The 21,987-nt window shown below is 44.0% G+C and overlaps 1 protein-coding gene across 4 annotated transcripts in view; it reads left to right on the top strand.

The window, feature by feature from the left end:
- LOC147106636 (protein phosphatase 1 regulatory subunit 12A-like) overlaps positions 1 to 21,987 on the top strand; it is a 305,116-nt gene that overhangs the window by 186,695 nt on the left and 96,434 nt on the right. For 3 of the 4 annotated variants that reach the window (XM_086007660.1, XM_086007656.1, XM_086007658.1), the window contains exons 7-9: positions 143 to 234; positions 6,589 to 6,761; positions 11,393 to 11,487. In XM_086007660.1, coding sequence (XP_085863786.1) covers positions 143 to 234; positions 6,589 to 6,761; positions 11,393 to 11,487 — 360 coding nt within the window. The remainder of the gene's footprint in view (positions 1 to 142; positions 235 to 6,588; positions 6,762 to 11,392; positions 11,488 to 21,987) is intronic. The other variant, XM_086007657.1, reaches the window with a different exon arrangement.

Here is a 21,987-nt window from a genome sequence, read left to right as displayed (position 1 = left end):
TGGCAATTCAATTTTCTTCTTTACTCCTTAATCACACAAATCAGGGCAGTTGAGTTGTGCCTTAGAGGCCATCATTGAGCATGAATGGGCGTATGAATTAAGTTGAACATTATTTTCTCTTCCCTCTTTATGCTAAAAACAGATGAGGATTGAGAAGGAGAAGCAAGCCAAGGTGGAGGCCTCCCTGATTGAACTGTCGAATGCCTCACAGCAGCTTCCGTCCAGGAGCAGGAGGTTAGTTCTTGCTCAGTTTGTTCCCATGATTCTACTGCAGCATGTAGACTCACTGTTTGATGAGTGGTGATGCCAACTGCCATTACCCACCATAACACCACTGGATTATTTTTTAACTGTGGGCACCATATTCACCAATCAAGAAACCGAGCTAACACTTAAAAACACACCTCATCCCCGCTTTCTCCTCTTCTCTCCCCACTGAAAGTGGAAGCATTGGTGCAATTGAAAATCATTTTCAAAAGCAATCATTTGTTTTGTCTTTTTCAGTTTTTTGGCTGAGGCCTCTTTGTGGAATAAGAATGTTAAAATCTGTCTGAGAGGAAGGCGACTGCCCAAACGTGCCAAAGGTCAGCGTGATGGGGTCGTCTTATCCCTTTATGCTCAGTTAAGAGATTTTGTATGAAGCCACTCCAAATAAAGGTGAACCTTAATGGTTTTGGCCTACTTGTGAGGTGGCAGGGCAAAAGGTTCAGACCTGTGGACAAAAGGATAACACTGGATTTCAAACTGTGGGGAAGTGCTGATATCATTATGGTAACTGTGATATTGAATGCTCAACGCCAAGTCATTTTCTCTTGATTTTAAATCTGTTTTGACACTTTTTTTCTAAATTTGATTTTTTTTTCCATAAATCTTTTTTTGTATTCCCTCTCCTTTATTTGATTGAGGTTTGCTAATTGGTGTGCACCATTCCAGAGGGATGCTTGTGATCCGCTCCCAGTAACTAGTCGCTGAGGTACCGCACCTCACTGTGGGCTCCAGCTGGTTTCTGTTCAGCTCCCCCACCCCCTTGTCCCAGCTGAGATTAGGAACATACACACACGGGAATCACTGAAACAAATAGAGCAAGAACACACAAACACACACACAGGAATCATTGAAACAAATAGAGCAAGAACACACACACATACACACACACACACATGAATCATTGAAACAAACAGAGCAAGAACACACATATACACATACATACATGCGCACACACAGGAATCATGAAACAAACAGAACAAGAAAATACAGACATGCACGCACACACACACACACACACACACACACACAAACACTAGTAATCCTATGGGTTCCCCTCTTTCTAGTAACTAACAGTTATAATTCTTATTTCACTTGCACACATAGTCAGCCACCTCTCCCATTGCCATCTTGAAGTGGAGATGAGGGAAAATGCTCAGGCCCTTCTCGTTCACCATATGGTGCCCAGTAATGCGGCGCTATTGGTAGAAGCCTGGGAGGGTGCGTTTCCAGCTTGCCTCTGGGTCCACGAGTGGCTTGTGTTACTGCTGGAGGGTAGAAGTAGGGATTGAGTCTGTAAAGCAAAGAAAATAAAGGGAAGAAATTATGTTTTACAATAAATTGCTGGATTGGTGCTTCTTCCCTGGTCCATACTGATGAAGCCAGTTGCCTGTGGTCTCTGGCAGTGGCAGGTGCCAGGTGCATCAAGAGTGTAGATCTGAAGATATGCTGGGCATCTTGTGTGTGAGTGTCTTGCTGTTCTAATATCCGGAGTACATTGCAGCCCTCTTACAATCAAAATTGTACTAGATTAAAAAAACAATCAATGAAAAAAAGCAGCATTTTGCTGCAATTCTAAAAATGCAGGGAAAATAAAATGCTGCATCTCCCCTTTTCCGCCATGAGATAATGCTTTACTACAGTTTCTGAAGTGTGCTAATAACCTCCAGTGGTACTTTCAGGTACTGCACCAGTCTCTCAATTCAAACGCTGTGCAAATAAGGGCAAAAGAATTCCCAGTGCCAGCAAGCCCTTCCTAACACAGACCATATGCAAACAACTGCAACAGTGACAGCTTGGTACCGAGCCAGAAGGTTGTGTGTTCAAGCCCCCCTCTAGGACTTGAATTTATAATCTAGGCTGACACTTCAGTGCATTATTGAGGAAGTTCTGTGCTGTCAGAATTATTGTCCCTCAGGATGGGATTTTAAACGGAGGTCCTTTCTGCCTGTCCCACCGCTGCCTATGTCAAACGAGTCTTTTAATTTCAAGGTAATTCATTGTATGTGAAGCCCATGGAGATGTATTTGGGAAACATAAGATGTTCTATAAGTGAAAACCTTTTCCCTTTTGCCGTGGACTCTACCCCAGTCCTTTAACCTCCGGAGGAATCGTTCTGCTTATTGTTTCCTTCTCACTCCCTGTCCCGAATTTTTGTTTCCTTCTTACTCCCTGCCCTGAGTTTTTGTTAAGGGTATTCATTGAAACAACATTAATTGAGTTAGCTGGGAGTCAATTCTATATCTCCATTGCTCTATAATGAAAATGAAGACCCCGTCTAGCCTGAAGACATGCTTATCCCTGGTTAACTATTTTCCTAGTTCTGTCCATCCCTCTCAGTATTTTAAAGACCTGAATCATACCTCATTCAGTCTTTTTCCAATGAAAACCAGCTCAGTTCTCTGAGTCTAACCTCAAATTTAAGAGCCCTAAGTCCATAATCATCTTACATCTTTGCACCCTTTCTAATATATTATGTCCTTTTGAAGATGGTGACTAAACCGGAACACAACAGTCGAAATGTCAGCTCACCAGTGATCTGTACAAAGTTAGAAAAACCTGTAGTCAGACACCCTTGAGATGGTGAAACAGCGATTTACATTTTATCTTTCCTGCCTCTTACAAAAGTACAGGATGTTCTTTCTATTTCTTCCTCCCCTCCTAACAACCCCCCCCCCTGTCTCTGCACCTGCTTAATATCTGTTACATCTCCAGCTTTTTCCAGTTCTGATGAAGGGTCCCAGACCTGAAACGTTAACTCTGTTTCTCTCTCCACGGATGCTGCCTGGCCTGCTGAGTATTTCCAGCATTTTCTGTTGTTATTTGAGATGGATCCCAGTACACAATTAGCATGTTCTAAAATTGAGAGAGCTAGGCGAAGGGTGAAGGACTATGGTTGAAAAGAGTTTGTACAAAGATGAGTTATATCAGGAAGTAGTGGTTAAGGGAATGTCAAGGTTTATTTTTTAAAGCTTGAAGAATGCAAGAGAGGGTGGCAAGACTGAAGGATGTAAGGAGTTCCACAGTTTTCAGATTTTGGGAAAGAATGAATTAGAGAAGATTATGTGATGAATCTTGACTTGAACACAGTGGGAGTGTAAGGAAAAAGAACAACATCTAGGACGTCATATTGGAGCATAGGAAGAACAAAGGGGAAAGTTCACAGGATCCCTCACCATAGTTGAGTCGATGAAATAAAGACAAAGGTCATGTTGGGGGAGGGAGAATTCAGAGCTTAGCGGTAAAAGCGTTGTCTATCAGAAGCAGCTTTTCTTTAACCATGTCGAGAGGTGCTAGAAAGGATGTAATGATTCAGTTTTTGTACTGTGAGGACCGGAGGATGACAAGTGAAAGAGGTCACTGATGTGAAGAAGAAAGGTCTGAGAGAGGATAGAGACCTGGGGAATGGAAAAAGTCAGAGGATAAGGCGCCAACTACAGCACAGATGGAACGATTTGATACAAAACTAGGTGGCCATTAACATGGCTTTGGAGCTGGGAACTCATATGATGGTGATTTGTTTAGAAGTGCACAATGCCAGATCCTGTCAAAAGATTACAGGTGTCCAAGGCAATGACGGATGATTCACTGAAGTGTTCAGGAGGAGACTTCTAGATGTGAATAGTATCGGCAACTAGATTGCCAGAGGAATAGTCCTGTTGAAAACCATACCAGCGAATGTGTATTGGAGCAGAACTTTGAAGGTAATGGATAATTTTAATAGCAGCTTCAATAGTAATAGGGAAGGTAATTTGAAGGGTGGGACAGATTACTTTTCTTAGCAATTTGGGGAACATGAGAAAAAATCTCTGGAACAAAAGAAAGCAGAACTGGGAGAGTAAGAGATTGCAAAGACAGTGCACAACACCACACATTGCAGATGATAGGAGGGATACCAGCAGGACCAAAAGTCATCTTGGACTTTAGAGCATGGCGCTCCTAATAGACCTGCTAGGGATAAAACTTGATGGCGACCAATATGTTTGAACAGAATGGAGCAATTGGCGACGGCTTCTTTAACGATTGGACACGTTTAGTGAATGGCCAGTAATCTCACCCAAATCTTTTTCCATCTTTGCAAACAGATATCACCCCACATGCTTCACATCAGTGTTCCAATGTGCATCACGTTACATTTATTTACATTAAAAGCAATCTACTAAATTGACCCAGATCAGTTTAATCTCATCACTATCCCCCATGGTGATCACTGGGCCACATAGCCTGGTGTCTGTTAATTGTTCAATATTAAAAATACCTCCATATTATTTATGAATCATGTGAATGAACAGGGAATCCAGAATAGACCTTGCACAACTCCAGTCAATAACTCCCCTGGGAATTTTCCCATTTATCATCCCCTGTTCCCTATTCTTGACCCACTTTCTAATCCAGTTAAATTACCTACCATTAATTCAATGGGACTTAATCTTCTTCACAAGCTTCAGCTGTGGAACTTTATCAAATGTCTTCCGAAAATCGCAGTTAATTACCTCCACAAAGAATTCCAGTAGGTTTGTGAGACATGACATTGGTGCTTATAAATCCTTGCTGACCACTGCTTCAGTCTGCGCACACGGTTCCTCCCCCATTCCCCCCGCCCCCCCTGCTGGTGATATTCTGGTGTTTCTAATGCATTCATTCCTTATAAGACTGATGTGTTTTTTGACTGCCTACCCCAGAACCTGTCCCATTGCAATCTCCTGCTCCTAACGGTGGTATGAGCCCTACGCTTAATTACTATTTCTTTCTTGTATCTTTTAAAACATTCCTAAATATTGATGGTCATGATTAATCAACATCTCCATTTCATTGTATCGTGCGACTACCAGGATGATAGAAGGCAAACTAATATGGACCTTGGTTTGTTATCGTCAAGCTGTTCCTATGTTAAAGCATTAAAAATGTTTTCAAAAAATAAGAGTTAGGCTAAATTAATGCTCCAAATATATTGCTGTTAAGGGGGACAGGGAGGGAGGCAGGGGAATGCTGTAAAGCAGGGAGTGTTGCAGTAACCCTGTAGAGATGAGGACTGCACTGTGTGCTGAGGCCTGGCCTCATACAAGTTGATTGGAAGTCGGCTGCACTGTATCGGCATCTTCACTGGACAAAGAAGAGTGATGCCTCACCCAGTAAAATGCTGTGTGAGGAATGGCCTCTGGGCCCTTGCCAGGGGCTCAGTGATTGTTTTGTGCTTTGAGATCCAGCAGGGTACAAAAGAACGGCTCCAGCATTCCCTCATGAGTAGGCTCCAGCACCAAGACAGCAGCGTCATTCCCACTCTACACTGGAAAGAAAGGCAGTTCAGTTATTTAAAATCACAATAAAATGTGACTTAACAAATGCGCTAAGCCGAGAATGAAAGAGAACATGAGAGGCTATAACAGTGCAACAGAGAGTTGGGGGTGTGTTACACAGCGTAACCGAGCTGGGGGTGTGTTACACAGCGTAACTGAGCTGGGGGTGTGTTTCACAGCGTAACCGAGCTGGGGGTGTGTTACACAGCGTAACCGAGCTGGGGGTGTGTTCCACAGCGTAACCGAGCTGGGGGTGTGTTCCACAGCGTAACCGAGCTGGGGGTGTGTTCCACAGCGTAACCGAGCTGGGGGTGTGTTCCACAGCGTAACCGAGCTGGGGGTGTGTTACACAGCGTAACCGAGCTGGGGGTGTGTTACACAGCGTAACCGAGCTGGGGGTGTGTTACACAGCGTAACCGAGCTGGGGGTGTGTTACACAGCGTAACCGAGCTGGGGGTGTGTTACAATAGAAGAGATCTTGGGAGTGCATTTCACAAGAATTCAGAGCTGTGGGCTGCTGCAGAGCTGGGAGTGTATTATTACACATAATAAAAGAGAGCTGGGGAAAACACAGGATAACAGAGTGCTCAGAATGTGTTACTTGCAGCATAGCAGAAAGCCAGGAGCATGCTTTTCTTGTGAGCCAGGGGCATATTGCACATCGAATGACAGAGTTCTGGGAATGTGCACACAGGACAATAGATTTGCAAGTGCCACGCACAGGGTCACAGAGCTTACTCATGTTAATAGAGTAGGGGAGTGTTGCACAGGATAACGCAGAGCTGGGAGTGTGTTACACAGGAAAGTAGAGTGCTGCGAGAGTATTGTTTCAAAACTTGGATGCAACTTTGGAGCTCTATGTTAAGTTGGTCAACCTTAGCCATAAGCGCTGTCTGCTGGAGAGTGGCTCCTTTATACCCTGTTTGAGTTTTGTGTCTAACCCTGAGAGATGGAACTTGCTTACCTCGTCCTGGGCCTGCACGCATCACACTAACAGCCAACCGGAGATAATCCGTTATCCCACCAGGACTTCTATTTCCCGTATGAGCAGCAAAGATAAAATATCAATGCACGACAAGGAGCGCAAGACACTAGAGTCCGTGATGCTGGAGCACGTCAACGATGAGGAGGAAGACAGGAAGAAGTTGAATGGCTCAAGTTCTGAGGAGGAGATACCGTATGAAGCTGAATCAGAGGCTGGTAAGTCAAAGGGCAGTAAGCGCCGCTTCTATCGGTGGGGGAGAGGGGTTTAAGTATCTCTTCATGGGGATGAGTCCTGGAGCTGGTGTTCCATTGTTTTCTGTTACAAAGCCATGGGTATGATCTTCAATCCCAAGATCTCGCCCAAGTTGAGGCCTTGTACCCAGTGGCTTGTCTGAAGAAGGCATTCGGTGGAAGTCGGGTAAGGAGAAAAAAATCAAAGGGTTAAAAACCTGAGAAATAGGAGCAGGAGTCGGCCAGTACGACCCATCAAGCCTGCTCCGCCATTCAATAAGATCATGGCTGATCTTCTACATCAATTCCACTTTCCTGCCCTACCCCCCATATCCCTTGATTCCCTTTGTGCCCAAAAATCTATCGCTCTCAGTCTTGAATATACTCATCGACTGAGCCTCCACAGCCCTCTGGGGAAGAGAATTCCAAAGATTCACAACTCTCTGAGTAAAGAAATTTCTCATTTCAGTCCTAAATGGCCGACCCCTTATCCTGAAACTATGACCCCTAGTTGTAGATTCTCCGGTCAGGGGAAAAAGCCTCTCAGCATCTACCCTGTCAAGCCCTCTAAGAATTTTATACATTTCACTGATGGTCTGAGGCGCGAGTTGGGTAGGATTGATTGGGGAATGTCACTCAAAGGGTTAACGGTGGATAGGCAATGGCAAACATTCAAAGACCGCATGGATGAACTACAGAATTTGTTCATCCCAGTTTGGCATAAAAATAAAACAAAAAAGGTGACTCAACCGTGGCTAATGATGGAAATTAGGGATAGCATAAGATCCAAGGAGAGGACATATAAATTGACCAGAAAAAGCAGTAATCCAGAGGATTGGGAGCAGTTTAGGATTCAACAAAGGAGGACAAAGGGATTAATTAAGAAAGGGAAAATAGAATATGAGAGTAAGCTTGCAGGCAACATAAAAACTGACTGTAAAAGCTTTTATAGATATGTGAAGAGAAAAAGATTGGTGAAGTCAAGCGTAGGTCCCTTGCAGTCAGAATCAGGGGAATTTATAATGGGGAACAAAGAAATGGAAGACCAATTAAATACATATTTTGGTTCTGTCTTCACAAAGGAGGGCACAAATAACCTCCCAGAGATGTCGGGGAACATAGGGTCTGATGAAAGGGAGGAACTGAAAGAAATCAGTATTTGTAGGGAAATGGTGTTAGGGAAATTGATGGGATTGAAGGCCAATAAATCCCCAGGGCCTGATAATCTACATCCCAGGGTACTTAAGAAAGTGGCCCTCGAAATAGTAGATGCATTGCTGATCATCTTCCAACATTCGATGGAATCTGCAACAGTACCCATGGATTGGAGGGTAGCTAATGTTACCCCACTATTCAAAAACGGTGGTAGAGAGAAAAGGGGGAATTACAGACCGGTAAGCCTGACATCGGTAGTGGGGAAAATGCTAGAGTCCATTATTATAAAAGATGTAATAGCAGAGCACTTGGAAAACAGTGACCGGATCGGACAAAGTCAACATGGATTTACAAAAGGTAAATCGTGCTTGACTAATCTACTGGAATTTTTTGAGGATGTAACTAGTAAAATAGATAAGGGAGAACCAGTGGATGTGGTGTATTTGGACTTTCAGAAGGCTTTCGATAAGGTCCCACATAAGAGATTAGCGTGCAAAATTAAGGCACATGGGATTGGGGGCAAGGTATTGACTTGGATAGAGAACTGGTTGGCAGATAGAAAGCAAAGAGTTGGAATAAACGGGTCTTTTTCCGAGTGGCAAGCAGTGACTAGTGGGGTACCGCAGGGATCGGTCCTTGGACCCCAAGTATTCACAATAAATATTCATGATCTAGACAAGGGAACTAGATGAAATATCTCCAAATTTGCAGACGACACAAAGCTGGGTGGGCGTGTGTGCTGTGAGGAGGATGCCGAGAAACTACAGGATGATTTGGACAGGTTGGGTGATTGGGCAGAAGCATGGCAGATGCAATATAACGTGGATAAATGTGAGGTTATCCACTTTGGTGGCAAAAACAGGAAGGCAGATTATTATCTGAATGGCAATAGATTGGGAGACGGGGAAGTGCAATGAGACCTGGGTGTCCTTGTGCACCAGTTGCTGAAGGTAAGCATGCAGGTACAGCAGGCGGTTAAGAAGGCAAAAAAATGGCCTTCATAGCGAGAGGGTTTGAGTACAGGAACAATGATGTCTTGTTGCAGTTGTACAGGGCCTTGGTGAGACCACATCTTGAGTATTGTGTGCAATTTTGGTCGCCTTATCTGAGGAAGGATGTTCTTGCCATGGAAGGAGTTCAGCGAAGATTCACCAGGCTGATACCTGGGATGGCAGGAATGACTTATGAGGAGAGAGTGGGACGATTGGGCTTGTACTCGCTGGAGTTTAGAAGAATGAGAGGGGATCTCATTGAAACTTATAAAATTCTGGTAGGGGTGGTAAATTGCGAGGAGGAAAGCCTCAGGCTACAGGACGATATAAACGGGTTGGTCAGATGGGCGGAAAAGTGGCAAATGGAATTTAACCCTGAAAAGTGCGAGGTGATGCATTTTGGATGGACAAATAAGGCAAGGGAATACACAATGAGTGGTAGGACCCTAGGAAGTACAGAGGGTCAGAGGGACCTTGGTGTACATGTACATAGATCCCTGAAGGCAGCGGAACAGTTAGATAAGGTGGTTAAAAAGGCATATGGGATACTTGCCTTCATTAGCCGAGGCATAGAGTATAAGAGCAGGGAGGTTATGATGGAGCTGTACAAAACGCTGGTAAGGCCACAGCTGGAGTACTGTGTGCAGTTCTGGTCGCCTCACTATAGGAAGGATGTGATTGCATTGGAGAGGGTGCAGAGGAGATTTACCAGGATGTTACCTGGGCTGGAGCGCCTCAGCTATGAAGAAAGACTGAACAGGCTGGGGTTGTTTTCCTTGGAGCAAAGAAGGCTGAGGGGGGACCTGATTGAGGTGTACAAAATGATGAGGGGCATAGATAGGGTAGATAAAGAGGAACTTTTCCCCTTAGTAGGGGGGGTCAATAACAAGGGGGCATAGATTCAAGGTAAGGGGCAGGAGGTTTAGAGGGGATTTGAGGAGGAACTTTTTCACCCAGAGGGTGGTTGGAGTCTGGAACTCACGGCCTGAAAGGGTGGTAGAGGCAGGAACCCTCACAACATTCAAGCAGCATTTGGATGAGCACTTGAAATGCCATTGCATACAAGGCTATGGACCAAATGCTGGAAAATGGGATTAGATTGGACAGGGCTTGATGGACGGCGCAGACACGATGGGCCGAAGGGCCTCTTTCTGTGCTGTATAATTCTATGACTCTATGACTGGACAGACTAGATGCAGGGAGGATGTTCTCGATGGTCAGGGAGTCCAGAACCAGGGGTCACAGTCTAAGGATAAGGGGTAGGCCTTTTAGGACAGAAATTAGGAATTTCTTCACCCAGAGAGTGGTGAACCTGTGGAATTATCTACCACAGAAGGCAGTAGAGGCCAATACATTAAATATATTCAAGAAGGAGTTGGATATATTTCTTCAGGCTAAAGGGATCAAGGGGTATGGGGAGAAAGCAGGGACCGGGTACTGAATTTGGATGATCAGCCATGATCGCATTGAATGGCGGAGCAGCTCGAGGGGCCGAATGGCCTACTCCTGCTCCTATCTTCTATGTTTCTATCACCCCTCATTCTTGTAAACTCCAGAGAGTATAGGCCCATTCTATTCAATCTCTCCTCATAGGACAGCCCTCTCATCCCAGGAATCAATCTAGTGAACCTTTGTTGCACCCCTGTTGTCCTACTCTGCGCCATCCCCCCACCTCCCCAGTACCACCTAATACCAAACCTCTCAGCCACTTTCAGGTGTTTGGCTTTCTGGGTGTTGTCTGATGTAACACGGTGTAGCTGGAGGCAATTCTATCAGGGACAGATATCTTATGAGTCTGGTGCTGGTGGTTGCTGTGAGGACAGAGAACCTGAAATTGCACTAATGGACAATCGACTTCAATGAGGATGCCACAGGTTTCTCATTGCTCTGTGCATGCTACTACCACCCCGGAACAAGTGATGACTGACCGCATTTAAACTCTGGGATAGAAGGAGCAGAGCTCCTGGTGGCAGGGGAAGTGTTTGCCTTGCGAAGGCTCCATGCCAAGGTTTGTTTTGGGGACTGAATCTGCTCGGGGGCCCTTACTGTGTGCAATTGCCCAGGTTTCAGAGCCCTAATTCAGCCCCAAATTTCTCCAATGATGGCGGAGGGTCCATACAGACCAGTCAAGCAGAAACTGAGTATGTTAGGCCGAGAGCTCAGTCTGCCTGAACTGGCCAATGCTGCCAGTCACAGACGGACACGGGGATGGGATCAGCTCGGGGCTCCTGACTGACTCGGGACCCTGCGCAATTTCTCAGGCCAGCACAACCCCGCATGGTAACACTGTAACTCATTTGTTGCTTCCATATTGAGGGTGTTGTTGGTGATGGAGACACTCCCTTCTAAGGGGCTTGGCCTCTATATCAGTTGATACATGTGTTTGGGGTGGGGAAGGGGAAACTCAGACTCGCCTTACTCTTACTTTCAGTTGTTGACTGTTAATTGTGTTTTCTGGTGGTTTGACAGAGAAAGCCAAAGCCCGACTCAACATGAACAACCTCACCACCAAACGGAACATGGCCGACTCCATCCTCTCATCCTCCACTGCAACCAACAAGAGGGTACGTGACACGCGAGAAGGAGAAATGATTGGAGTTTGAGGTTGGATTCTGAACGCCATCTCCTGATCCAGTTCTTCCCCCCCCCCCCCCCCCCTGAATAGAGCCAGGATCTGGTGGGATAGAAACTGGTTTGACTTTCTCTTGCTTAAGATTGGGCATTTTCTTTTTTTTTCCAATTAAAGATCAAACAAAAATTCCAGAATTACAGGAAATGCTGCAGTGTTTCCGATGAGGAATGCTGCTTGCTTGCTGTTGGAAGAGATGCTGTCACGTTTTCTGCTGCAATGACTGCTGCACGGTTTCCGGTTTGGTTGGATCATGCAATGTTTCTCTTGTGACAGATGCTGCATTTCATTGCAAGAAATACTGCATTGCTTGTTGTGATGCTGCAGTTTCCTGTGAGGTGTGCTCCATTGCTTCCTAATGGAAAGGGAGCCATTTTGCTTCCTTTTGTGAGGGCTGCTGCAAATTGCATTGTTTTCTTTTGCAGAGGATTCTGCACTGTTTCATGTTCTGTGTGATGCTGTACAGTTTGTGAGGGATCCCGCATTGTGTGCAGTTCCAAGGAACAATTGCTTTTGCAAGGGTTGCTGAATTCCTTCCTGTTGCGTGGGTACTGCAGTGATTCTTGTCGTGAGGGATGCTGCATAGTTTTTTTTTCATTGTGAAGGATATCTAATGCTTCTTCCTGCGGTGAGGGATGCTGTGATTTATCTGTTGTGAGGGGATGCTCCAAATTTGCGGTTGCATGTAAATTTGCTGTTGCAAGGAATGATGCAATGCTTCCTGCTGCGATCGATGCTGCATTGTTTCCTGTTGTAGCGCATGTTGCATTCTCCCATGCGGTGTGCTGCGGTGTTTCAGTTTGGAGGCAATTGCAGCGTTTCGATCAGCTGCAGTATTGTTGTTCCAAAGGGCCAATGCACTCTTTCCCTTGACGCGGGATGACTCGTTGGCCAGGAATTTCTTCGGAGCTGCTCCCGCCCCGCCGCCATAACTTTGCTGAGAAAATTCTCGGCCATTCTTTCCTGTGGTGAGGTGAGCTGTGTTGTTTTCTGTTGTGATCTGATGTTTCATTGTTTGCTGTTGTGATGAATGCTGCCCTCTTTCCTGTGAGGAGTCCTGCGTTGTTTTGTTACGAAAAAGTCTGCATTGTCTCTTTTTATCAGGGTGCTGCATGCAATGCACCAAATGCTGTGTTGTTTCTTGTGATGAACGGAGCATTGCTTTCTCTTGTGAGGCGTGTGGCATTGTTTCTTGCTCAGATGGATCTTGCCATGTTTTTTGTTGCGAGGGACTCTGCATTTTTTCATCATGACATGCTGCACGTTTCCAATTCAGGTTGTTGCATTGTTTTGTGTGAGGCATGTGGTGTCTTATCTCGTGAGGAATACAGCACTGATTCCTATTACAAGAGACACTGCATTGTTTCGTATTTCAGGTGATGCTTGCTTCCTGTTGAGATGTTACATTGTTTTTTTGTGTGGAGATGCTGTTTTATTTCCTGTTTGAGTTGCTGCATTAATTCCTGTTGCAAATGATACTGCATCGGCACTGAGAACTGATGCAATGTTTCCTCTAGCAACTGGCATGGTATAAATTTATGGGTCTGCCTTTGGCACAGTGGCATTGGTCACGCCTGTGGCGGGCCCTTGTCTGTGACAGTCAGTAGTTTGCCTGTATTATCCAATATCTAATTATACGATAGCATAACTCAAGGGGGTAACAATAGGGACTCCTTTGTGATCGGAACTGGATATTGTGTCCTTTGCAAGTACCCTCATATGCAGTTCTCCAATCTTCTGGGAGGTGGAACTGATGAACACTCTGATGAGACCAGGTCAGTGTAAAATCAAGAAGCTGGTTTATTTTGCGCAATACACGTGACTGGACGGGATGGCACTTCTAGACTTCCTTAACTTCCATCCTCCATTAATATATAAAGGAACAAAATGTGTTGCACTCTCCCAAATGTTGGGCAGAATGCTCACTTTTAATCTTCCCTTCCTTTCAGCTCAGCCTTTAGCAGTAAACATTGGCCAGCTGTATGTTTAGCTTCCAACTGTGACGAGCCCCTGCCTCTTACAGCCTTTGTTGGAACTGACTGACCAAGTGTCTTGCTCTTTTTATTACTGGTGAGCCCAGGAAGAAAGGCTTGGCCCTTAATTCCTCCTCATGGCCAGGGCTTGGTCCATGGAGCTGTCAATCAAGCCTGCTACCCCATGCCTCAGAGCAGATACTCACCGGGCCATCCTAACAATTGACCCCTGCAGAGCTCAAATAAATAGGGACATAACAATAATAATAGGTGCAGACGGTTTCTGGGAGCTCTGAGAGAAGATAACAAGACCACCCTCATTGTCCCAGACTGTAGGGAATATAACTTTAATGGTTTCACTGGTCTTAGCTGCAAGCCGGAAAACTGTTGACTCACTTTAATGTAAATGTTATCATTTCAATATAACTCATTCCCAAATGTTTTCCATGTAATAATGGTCAAAAAAGTACCCACAATATGACCGGGTTACCTGTCATAATGAATACGACATTGTGTCCTGTTCTGAGGGATGCTGCATTATATTCTGCATTGTTGCTGCAGTGTTTCCGGCTGTGAATGCTGCAGTGTTCCCCTGCAATGTTTACTGCATGATGGCCTCGATGGAATGCTGCATTATTTCCTCTTGAGGTGAGCAGCAATTTTTCTCTTGCGAGTGGTGATGCATTGTTTCTTGTTGCAAGGAATGTCGCATTCATTCCTGGGAGATGCACTGCTTTGTGTCTTATGATGAAGGATGCATTACTTCCTCTGGTGGGATATGCTGAATTGCTTCCTTCTGCAAGGCGGTTGCCTTGTTCTCTGGTGTGAGGTTGCTGCGTTGTTTTCTGTTGCAAGAGATGCTGCATTGTTTTGCGTGAAGGTTGGTGAGTTTTATTAATTTTCAGGATGCTGCATTGTTTCCTATTGCAAGGGATTTTACACTGATTCACTTCTGAGGGATGCTGCACCGCTTCCATCTGTGAGGTACCTTGCAAACTTTACTGTTCTGAGGGAAGCTGTATTGTTCACTGTTGCATTTGATGCTCTATTTCCTTTTCTGTGGGAGGCAACTTTGTTGCTTGTTGCAAGGAATCCTGCATTGGTTCCCCTGGTGTGCTGCGTTGTTTCTTGTGAGGGATGCAACATTTTTCCTTTTGTGAGCATGCAGCAAGATTTTTTGTGAAGATAATGTTATGCTTTATCTGTTGCAAGAGATCCTGCATTATATCCCAATGAAACTGACAGCAGAATTGTGTCTTATGAAAAGTGCAGGGATGCTTGTGAAGATTGCTGTGTTTCTTGTGAAGATTGCCGTGTTGTTTCTTGTGAAGATTGCCCTGTTGTTTCTTGTGAAGATTGCCACATTGCTTCTTGTGAAGATTGCCGTGTTGTTCAATGTGTAGATTGCTGTGTTTCTTGTGAAGATTGCGGTGTTGTTTCTTGTGAAGATTGCCCTGTTGTTTCTTGTGAAGATTGCTGTGTTGTTTCTTGTGAAGATTGCTGTGATGTTTCTTGTGCAGATTGCTGCGTTGTTTCTTGTAAAGATTGCCGTGTTGTTTCTTGTGAAGATTGCTATGTTGTTTCTTGTGAAGATTGCTGTGTTGCTTCTTGTGGAGATTGCTCCTTGTGAAGATTGCTGTGTTGTTTCTTGTGAAGATTGCCACATTGCTTCTTGTGAAGATTGCTGTGTTGTTCAATGTGTAGATTGCTGTGTTTCTTGTGAAGATTGCTGTGTTGCTTCTTGTGGAGATTGCTGCGTTGCTCCATGTGAAGATTGTTGTGTTGCTTCTTGTGGAGATTGCTGTGTTGTTTCTTTTGAAGATTGCCCTGTTGTTTCTTGTGAAGATTGCCCTCTTGTTTCTTGTGCACATTGCTGTTTTATTTCTTGTGAAGATTGCTGTGTTCCTTGTGAAGATTGCTGTTTCTTGTGAAGATTGCTGTGTTGCTTCTTGTGAAGATTGCCGCATTGTTTCTTGTGAAGATTGCCGCTTTCTTTCTTGTGAAGATTGCTGTGTTTCTTGTGAAGATTGCTGCATTGTTTCCTGTGAAGATTGCCGTGTTGCTTCTTGTGAAGATTGGTCTGTTGCTTCTTGTGATGATTGCCGCTTTGTTTGTTGTGAAGATTGCTGTGGTTTTCCTTGTGAAGATTGCTGTGGTTTTACTTGTGAAGATTGCTGTGGTTTTATTTGTGAAGATTGCTGTGGTTTTATTTGTGAAGATTGCTGTGTTGTTTCTTGTGAAGATTGCTATGTTGTTTCCTGTGAAGATTGCTGTGTTGTTTCCTGTGAAGATTGCCTCATTGTTTCTTGTGAAGATTGCTGTGTTGATTCTTGTGAAGATTGCCGTGTTGTTTCTTGTGAAGATTGCCGTGTTGTTTCTTGCGAAGATTGCCGTGTTGTTTCCTGTGAAGATTGCCTCATTGTTTCTTGTGAAGATTGCTGTGATGTTCCTTGTGAAGATTGCTGTGTTTTTTGTGCAGATTGCGGTGTTGTTCATTTTGAAGATTGCTGTGTTGCTTCTGGTAAAGTTTGCCGCATTTCTTGTGAAGATTGCTGTGTTGTTTCTTGTGAAGATTGCCCTCTTGTTTCTTGTGAAGATTGCCGTGTTGTTTCTTGTGAAGATTGCTTTGTTTCTCGTGAAGATTGCTTTGTTTCTCGTGAAGATTGCTTTGTTTCTCGTGAAGATTGCCGTGTTGTTTCTCGTGAAGATTGCCGTGTTGTTTCTCGTGAAGATTGCCCAGTTGTTTCTCGTGAAGATTGCCCAGTTGTTTCTTGTGAAGATTGCCCAGTTGTTTCTTGTGAAGATTGCCCAGTTGTTTCTTGTGAAGATTGCCCAGTTGTTTCTTGTGAAGATTGCCCAGTTGTTTCTTGTGAAGATTGCCCAGTTGTTTCTTGTGAAGATTGCCCAGTTGTTTCTTGTGAAGATTGCCCAGTTGTTTCTTGTGACGATTGCTGTGGTGTTTCTTGTGAAGATTGCTGTGCTGTTACTTGTGAAGATTGCTGTGTTGTTTCGTGTGAAGATTGCTGTGTTTCTTGTGATGATTGCTGTGTTTCTTGTGCAGATTGCTGTGTTGTTTCTTGTGAAGATTGCCGCCTTGTTTCTTGTGAAGATTGCCGTGTTGTTTCTTGTGCAGATTGCTGTGTTTCTTGTGCAGATTGCTGTGTTTCTTGTGCAGATTGCTGTGTTTCTTGTGCAGATTGCTGTGTTTCTTGTGCAGATTGCTGTGTTTCTTGTGCAGATTGCTGTGTTTCTTGTGCAGATTGCTGTGTTTCTTGTGTAGATTGCTGTTTCTTGTGAAGATTGCTTTGTTTCTTGTGAAGATTGCTTTTTATTGTGAAGATTGCCCAGTTGTTTCTTGTGAAGATTGCCCAGTTGTTTCTTGTGAAGATTGCTTTGTTTCTTGTGAAGATTGCCGTGTTGTTTCTTATGAAGATTGCCATGTTGTTTCTTGTGAAGATTGCCCATTTGTTTCTTGTGAAGATTGCCCAGTTGTTTCTTGTGAAGATTGCTGTGTTGCTTCTTGTGGAGATTGCTGTGTTGTTTCGTGTGAAGATTGCTGTGTTTCTTGTGTAGATTGCTGTGTTTCTTGTGTAGATTGCTGTGTTTCTTGTGAAGGTTGCTGTGTTTCTTGTGAAGGTTGCTGTGTTTCTTGTGAAGATTGCTGTGTTTCTTGTGAAGATTGCTGTGTTTCTTGTGAAGATTGCTATGTTTCTTGTGAAGGTTGCTGTGTTTCTTGTGAAGATTGCTGTGTAGCTTCTGAATTTTGCTATGTAGCTTCTGAATTTTGCTATGTAGCTTGTTGTGAAGAATGCCGCTCTTTTCAGGTGAGGATTGTAGCTTTGCTTCTTGTGAAGATTGCCGTGTTGTTTCTTGTGAAGATTGCCGTGTTGTTTCTTGTGAAGATTCCCGTGTTGTTTCCTGTGACGATTGCTTTTTGTTTCTCGTGAAGATTGCCCTCTTGCTTCTCGTGATGATTGCCCTCTTGCTTCTTGTGAAGATTGCCCTCTTGCTTCTTGTGAAGATTGCCCTCTTGCTTCTCGTGAAGATTGCCCTCTTGCTTCTCGTGAAGATTGCCCTCTTGCTTCTCGTGAAGATTGCCCTCTTGCTTCTCGTGAAGATTGCCCTCTTGCTTCTCGTGAAGATTGCCCTCTTGCTTCTCGTGAAGATTGCCCTCTTGCTTCTCGTGAATATTGCCCTCTTGCTTCTCGTGAAGATTGCCCTCTTGCTTCTCGTGAAGATTGCCCTCTTGCTTCTCGTGAAGCTTGCCCTCTTGCTTCTCGTGAAGATTGCCCTCTTGCTTCTCGTGAAGATTGCCCTCTTGCTTCTCGTGAAGATTGCCCTCTTGCTTCTCGTGAAGATTGCCCTCTTGTTTCTCGTGAAGATTGCCCTCTTGTTTCTCGTGAAGATTGCCCTCTTGTTTCTCGTGAAGATTGCCCTCTTGTTTCTCGTGAAGATTGCCCTCTTGTTTCTCGTGAAGATTGCCCTCTTGTTTCTCGTGAAGATTGCCCTCTTGTTTCTCGTGAAGATTGCCCTCTTGTTTCTCGTGAAGATTGCCCTCTTGTTTCTCGTGAAGATTGCCCTCTTGTTTCTCGTGAAGATTGCCCTCTTGTTTCTCGTGAAGATTGCCCTCTTGTTTCTCGTGAAGATTGCCCTCTTGTTTCTCGTGAAGATTGCTGTGTTTCTCGTGAAGATTGCTGTGTTTCTCGTGAAGATTGCTGTTTCTCGTGAAGATTGCTGTGTTTCTCGTGAAGATTGCTGTGTTTCTCGTGAAGATTGCTGTGTTTCTCGTGAAGATTGCTGTGTTTCTCGTGAAGATTGCTGTGTTTCTCGTGAGGATTGCTGTGTTTCTCGTGAGGATTGCTGCGTTTCTCGTGAGGATTGCTGCGTTTCTCGTGAAGAATGCTGTGTTTCTCGTGAAGATTGCTGTATTTTTTTGAAGATTGCTGTGTTGCTTCTTGTGGAGATTGCTGTGTTTCTTGTGAAGATTGCTGTGTTGTTTCTTGTGAAGATTGTTGCTTTGTTTCTCTCGTGAAGATTGCCGTGTTGTTTCTTGTGAAGATTGCCTCGTTGTTTCTTGTGATGTTTGCCGCTTTGTTCCTGGTGACCATTGCCGTGTTGTTTCTTGTGTAGATTGCCGTGTTGTTTCCTGTGATGATTGCTGTGTTGTTTCTTGTGAAGTTTGCCACTGTGTTTCTTGTGAAGATTGCTGTATATTTTGTGAGGATTGCTATGTTCTTTCTTGTGAAGATTGCCGCTTTTTCTTGTGAAGATTGTTCATTGTTTCTTGTGTAGATTGCTGTGTTTCTTGTGAAGGTTGCTGTGTTGTTTCTTGTGAAGATTGCTGTGTTTCTTGTGAAGATTGCTGTGTTTCTTGTGAAGATTGCTGTGTTTCTTGTGAAGATTGCTGTGTTTCTTGTGAAGATTGCTGTGTTTCTTGTGAAGATTGCTGTGTTTCTTGTGAAGATTGCTGTGTTTCTTGAGAAGATTGCTGTGTTTCTTGAGAAGATTGCTGTGTTTCTTGTGAAGATTGCTGTGTTGCTTGTGAAGATTGCTGTGTTGCTTGTGAAGATTGCTGTGTTGCTTGTGACGATTGCTGTGTTTCTTGTGACGATTGCTTTTTGTTTCTTGTGGAGATTGCCGTGTTGTTTCCTGTGAAGACTGCCGTGTTGTTTCTTGTGTAGATTGCCGTGTTGTTTCCTGTGATGATTGCTGTGTTGTTTCTTGTGAAGTTTGCCACTGTGTTTCTTGTGAAGATTGCTGTATATTTTGTGAGGATTGCTATGTTCTTTCTTGTGAAGATTGCCGCTTTTTCTTGTGAAGATTGTTCATTGTTTCTTGTGTAGATTGCTGTGTTTCTTGTGAAGGTTGCTGTGTTGTTTCTTGTGAAGATTGCTGTGTTTCTTGTGAAGATTGCTGTGTTTCTTGTGAAGATTGCTGTGTTTCTTGTGAAGATTGCTGTGTTTCTTGTGAAGATTGCTGTGTTTCTTGTGAAGATTGCTGTGTTTCTTGAGAAGATTGCTGTGTTTCTTGAGAAGATTGCTGTGTTTCTTGTGAAGATTGCTGTGTTGCTTGTGAAGATTGCTGTGTTGCTTGTGAAGATTGCTGTGTTGCTTGTGACGATTGCTGTGTTTCTTGTGACGATTGCTTTTTGTTTCTTGTGGAGATTGCCGTGTTGTTTCCTGTGAAGACTGCCGTGTTGTTTCTTGTGAAGATTGCCGTGTTGTTTCTTGTGAAGCTTGTTGCATTGTTTCTTGTGAAGATTGCCGTGCTGTTTCTTGTGAAGATTGCCGTGCTGTTTTTTGTGAAGATTGCTGTGTTGCTTGTGAAGATTGCTGTGTTGTTTCTTGTGACGATTGCTGTGTTGTTTCTTGTGACGATTGCTTTTTGTTTCTTGTGGAGATTGCCGTGTTGTTTCCTGTGAAGACTGCCGTGTTGTTTCTTGTGAAGCTTGTTGCATTGTTTCTTGTGAAGATTGCCGTGCTGTTTCTTGTGAAGATTGCCGTGCTGTTTCTTGTGAAGATTGCCGTGCTGTTTCTTGTGAAGATTGCCGTGCTGTTTCTTGTGAAGATTGCCGTGCTGTTTCTTGTGAAGATTGCCGTGCTGTTTCTTGTGAAGATTGCCGTGTTGTTTCTTGTGAAGATTGCCGTGTTGTTTCTTGTGAAGATTGCCGTGTTGTTTCTTGTGAAAATTGCCGTGTTGTTTCTTGTGAAGATTGCTCTGCTTCTTTTGAAGATTGCCGTGTTGTTTCTTGTGAAGATTGCCGTGTTGTTTCTTGTGAAGATTGCCGTGTTGTTTCTTGTGAAGATTGCCGTGTTGTTTCTTGTGAAGATTGCCGTGTTGTTCCTTGTGAAGATTGCCGTGTTGTTTCCTGTGACGATTGCTTTTTGTTTCCTGTGAAGACTGCCGTGTTGTTTCTTGTGAAGATTGCTGTCTTTGTTGTGAAGATTGCTGTCTTTGTTGTGAAGATTGCTGTGTTTGTTGTGAAGATTGCTGTGTTTGTTGTGAAGATTGCTGTGTTTGTTGTGAAGATTGCTGTGTTTCTTGTGAAGATTGCTGTGTTTCTTGTGAAGGTTGCTGTGTTTCTTGTGAAGATTGCTTTGTTTCTTGTGCACATTGCTGTTTTGTTTCTTGCGAAGATTGCCGCGTTGTTTCTTGCGAAGATTGCCGCGTTGTTTCTTGCGAAGATTGCCGCGTTGTTTCTTGCGAAGGTTGCCGCGTTGTTTCTTGCGAAGATTGCCGCGTTGTTTCTTGCGAAGATTGCCATGCTTCTTGTGAAGATTGCCCTGTTGCTTTGCCGTGTTGTTTCTTGTGAAGATTGCCGCGTTGTTTCTTTTGAAGATTGCTCTGTTGCTTCTTGTGATGATTGCTGCTTTGTTTCTTGTGAAGATTGCTGTGTTGTTTCTTGTGAAGATTGCCGTGTTGTTTCTTGTGAAGCTTGTTGCATTGTTTCTTGTGAAGATTGCCGTGCTGTTTCTTGTGAAGATTGCCGTGCTGTTTCTTGTGAAGATTGCCGTGTTGTTTCTTGCGAAGATTGCCGCGTTGTTTCTTGCGAAGGTTGCCGCGTTGTTTCTTGCGAAGATTGCCGCGTTGTTTCTTGCGAAGATTGCCATGCTTCTTGTGAAGATTGCCCTGTTGCTTTGCCGTGTTGTTTCTTGTGAAGATTGCCGCGTTGTTTCTTTTGAAGATTGCTCTGTTGCTTCTTGTGATGATTGCTGCTTTGTTTCTTGTGAAGATTGCTGTGTTGTTTCTTGTGAAGATTGCCGTGTTGTTTCTTGTGAAGCTTGTTGCATTGTTTCTTGTGAAGATTGCCGTGCTGTTTCTTGTGAAGATTGCCGTGCTGTTTCTTGTGAAGATTGCCGTGCTGTTTCTTGTGAAGATTGCCGTGCTGTTTCTTGTGAAGATTGCCGTGTTGTTTCTTGTGAAGATTGCCGTGTTGTTTCTTGTGAAGATTGCTCTGCTTCTTTTGAAGATTGCCGTGTTGTTTCTTGTGAAGATTGCCGTGTTGTTTCTTGTGAAGATTGCCGTGTTGTTTCTTGTGAAGATTGCCGTGTTGTTCCTTGTGAAGATTGCCGTGTTGTTTCCTGTGACGATTGCTTTTTGTTTCCTGTGAAGACTGCCGTGTTGTTTCTTGTGAAGATTGCTGTCTTTGTTGTGAAGATTGCTGTCTTTGTTGTGAAGATTGCTGTCTTTGTTGTGAAGATTGCTGTCTTTGTTGTGAAGATTGCTGTCTTTGTTGTGAAGATTGCTGTCTTTGTTGTGAAGATTGCTGTGTTTGTTGTGAAGATTGCTGTGTTTGTTGTGAAGATTGCTGTGTTTGTTGTGAAGATTGCTGTGTTTGTTGTGAAGATTGCTGTGTTTGTTGTGAAGATTGCTGTGTTTCTTGTGAAGGTTGCTGTGTTTCTTGTGAAGATTGCTTTGTTTCTTGTGCACATTGCTGTTTTGTTTCTTGCGAAGATTGCCGC

The sequence above is a fragment of the Somniosus microcephalus genome, chromosome 15, assembly GCF_052327205.1.
Source record: "Somniosus microcephalus isolate GS21.2 chromosome 15, FLI_Smic_1.0, whole genome shotgun sequence".
Lineage (NCBI taxonomy): Eukaryota > Metazoa > Chordata > Chondrichthyes > Squaliformes > Somniosidae > Somniosus > Somniosus microcephalus.
The sequence above is the reverse complement of the archived record's forward strand: the minus strand, read 5'-3'. Positions and strand labels throughout refer to the sequence as shown.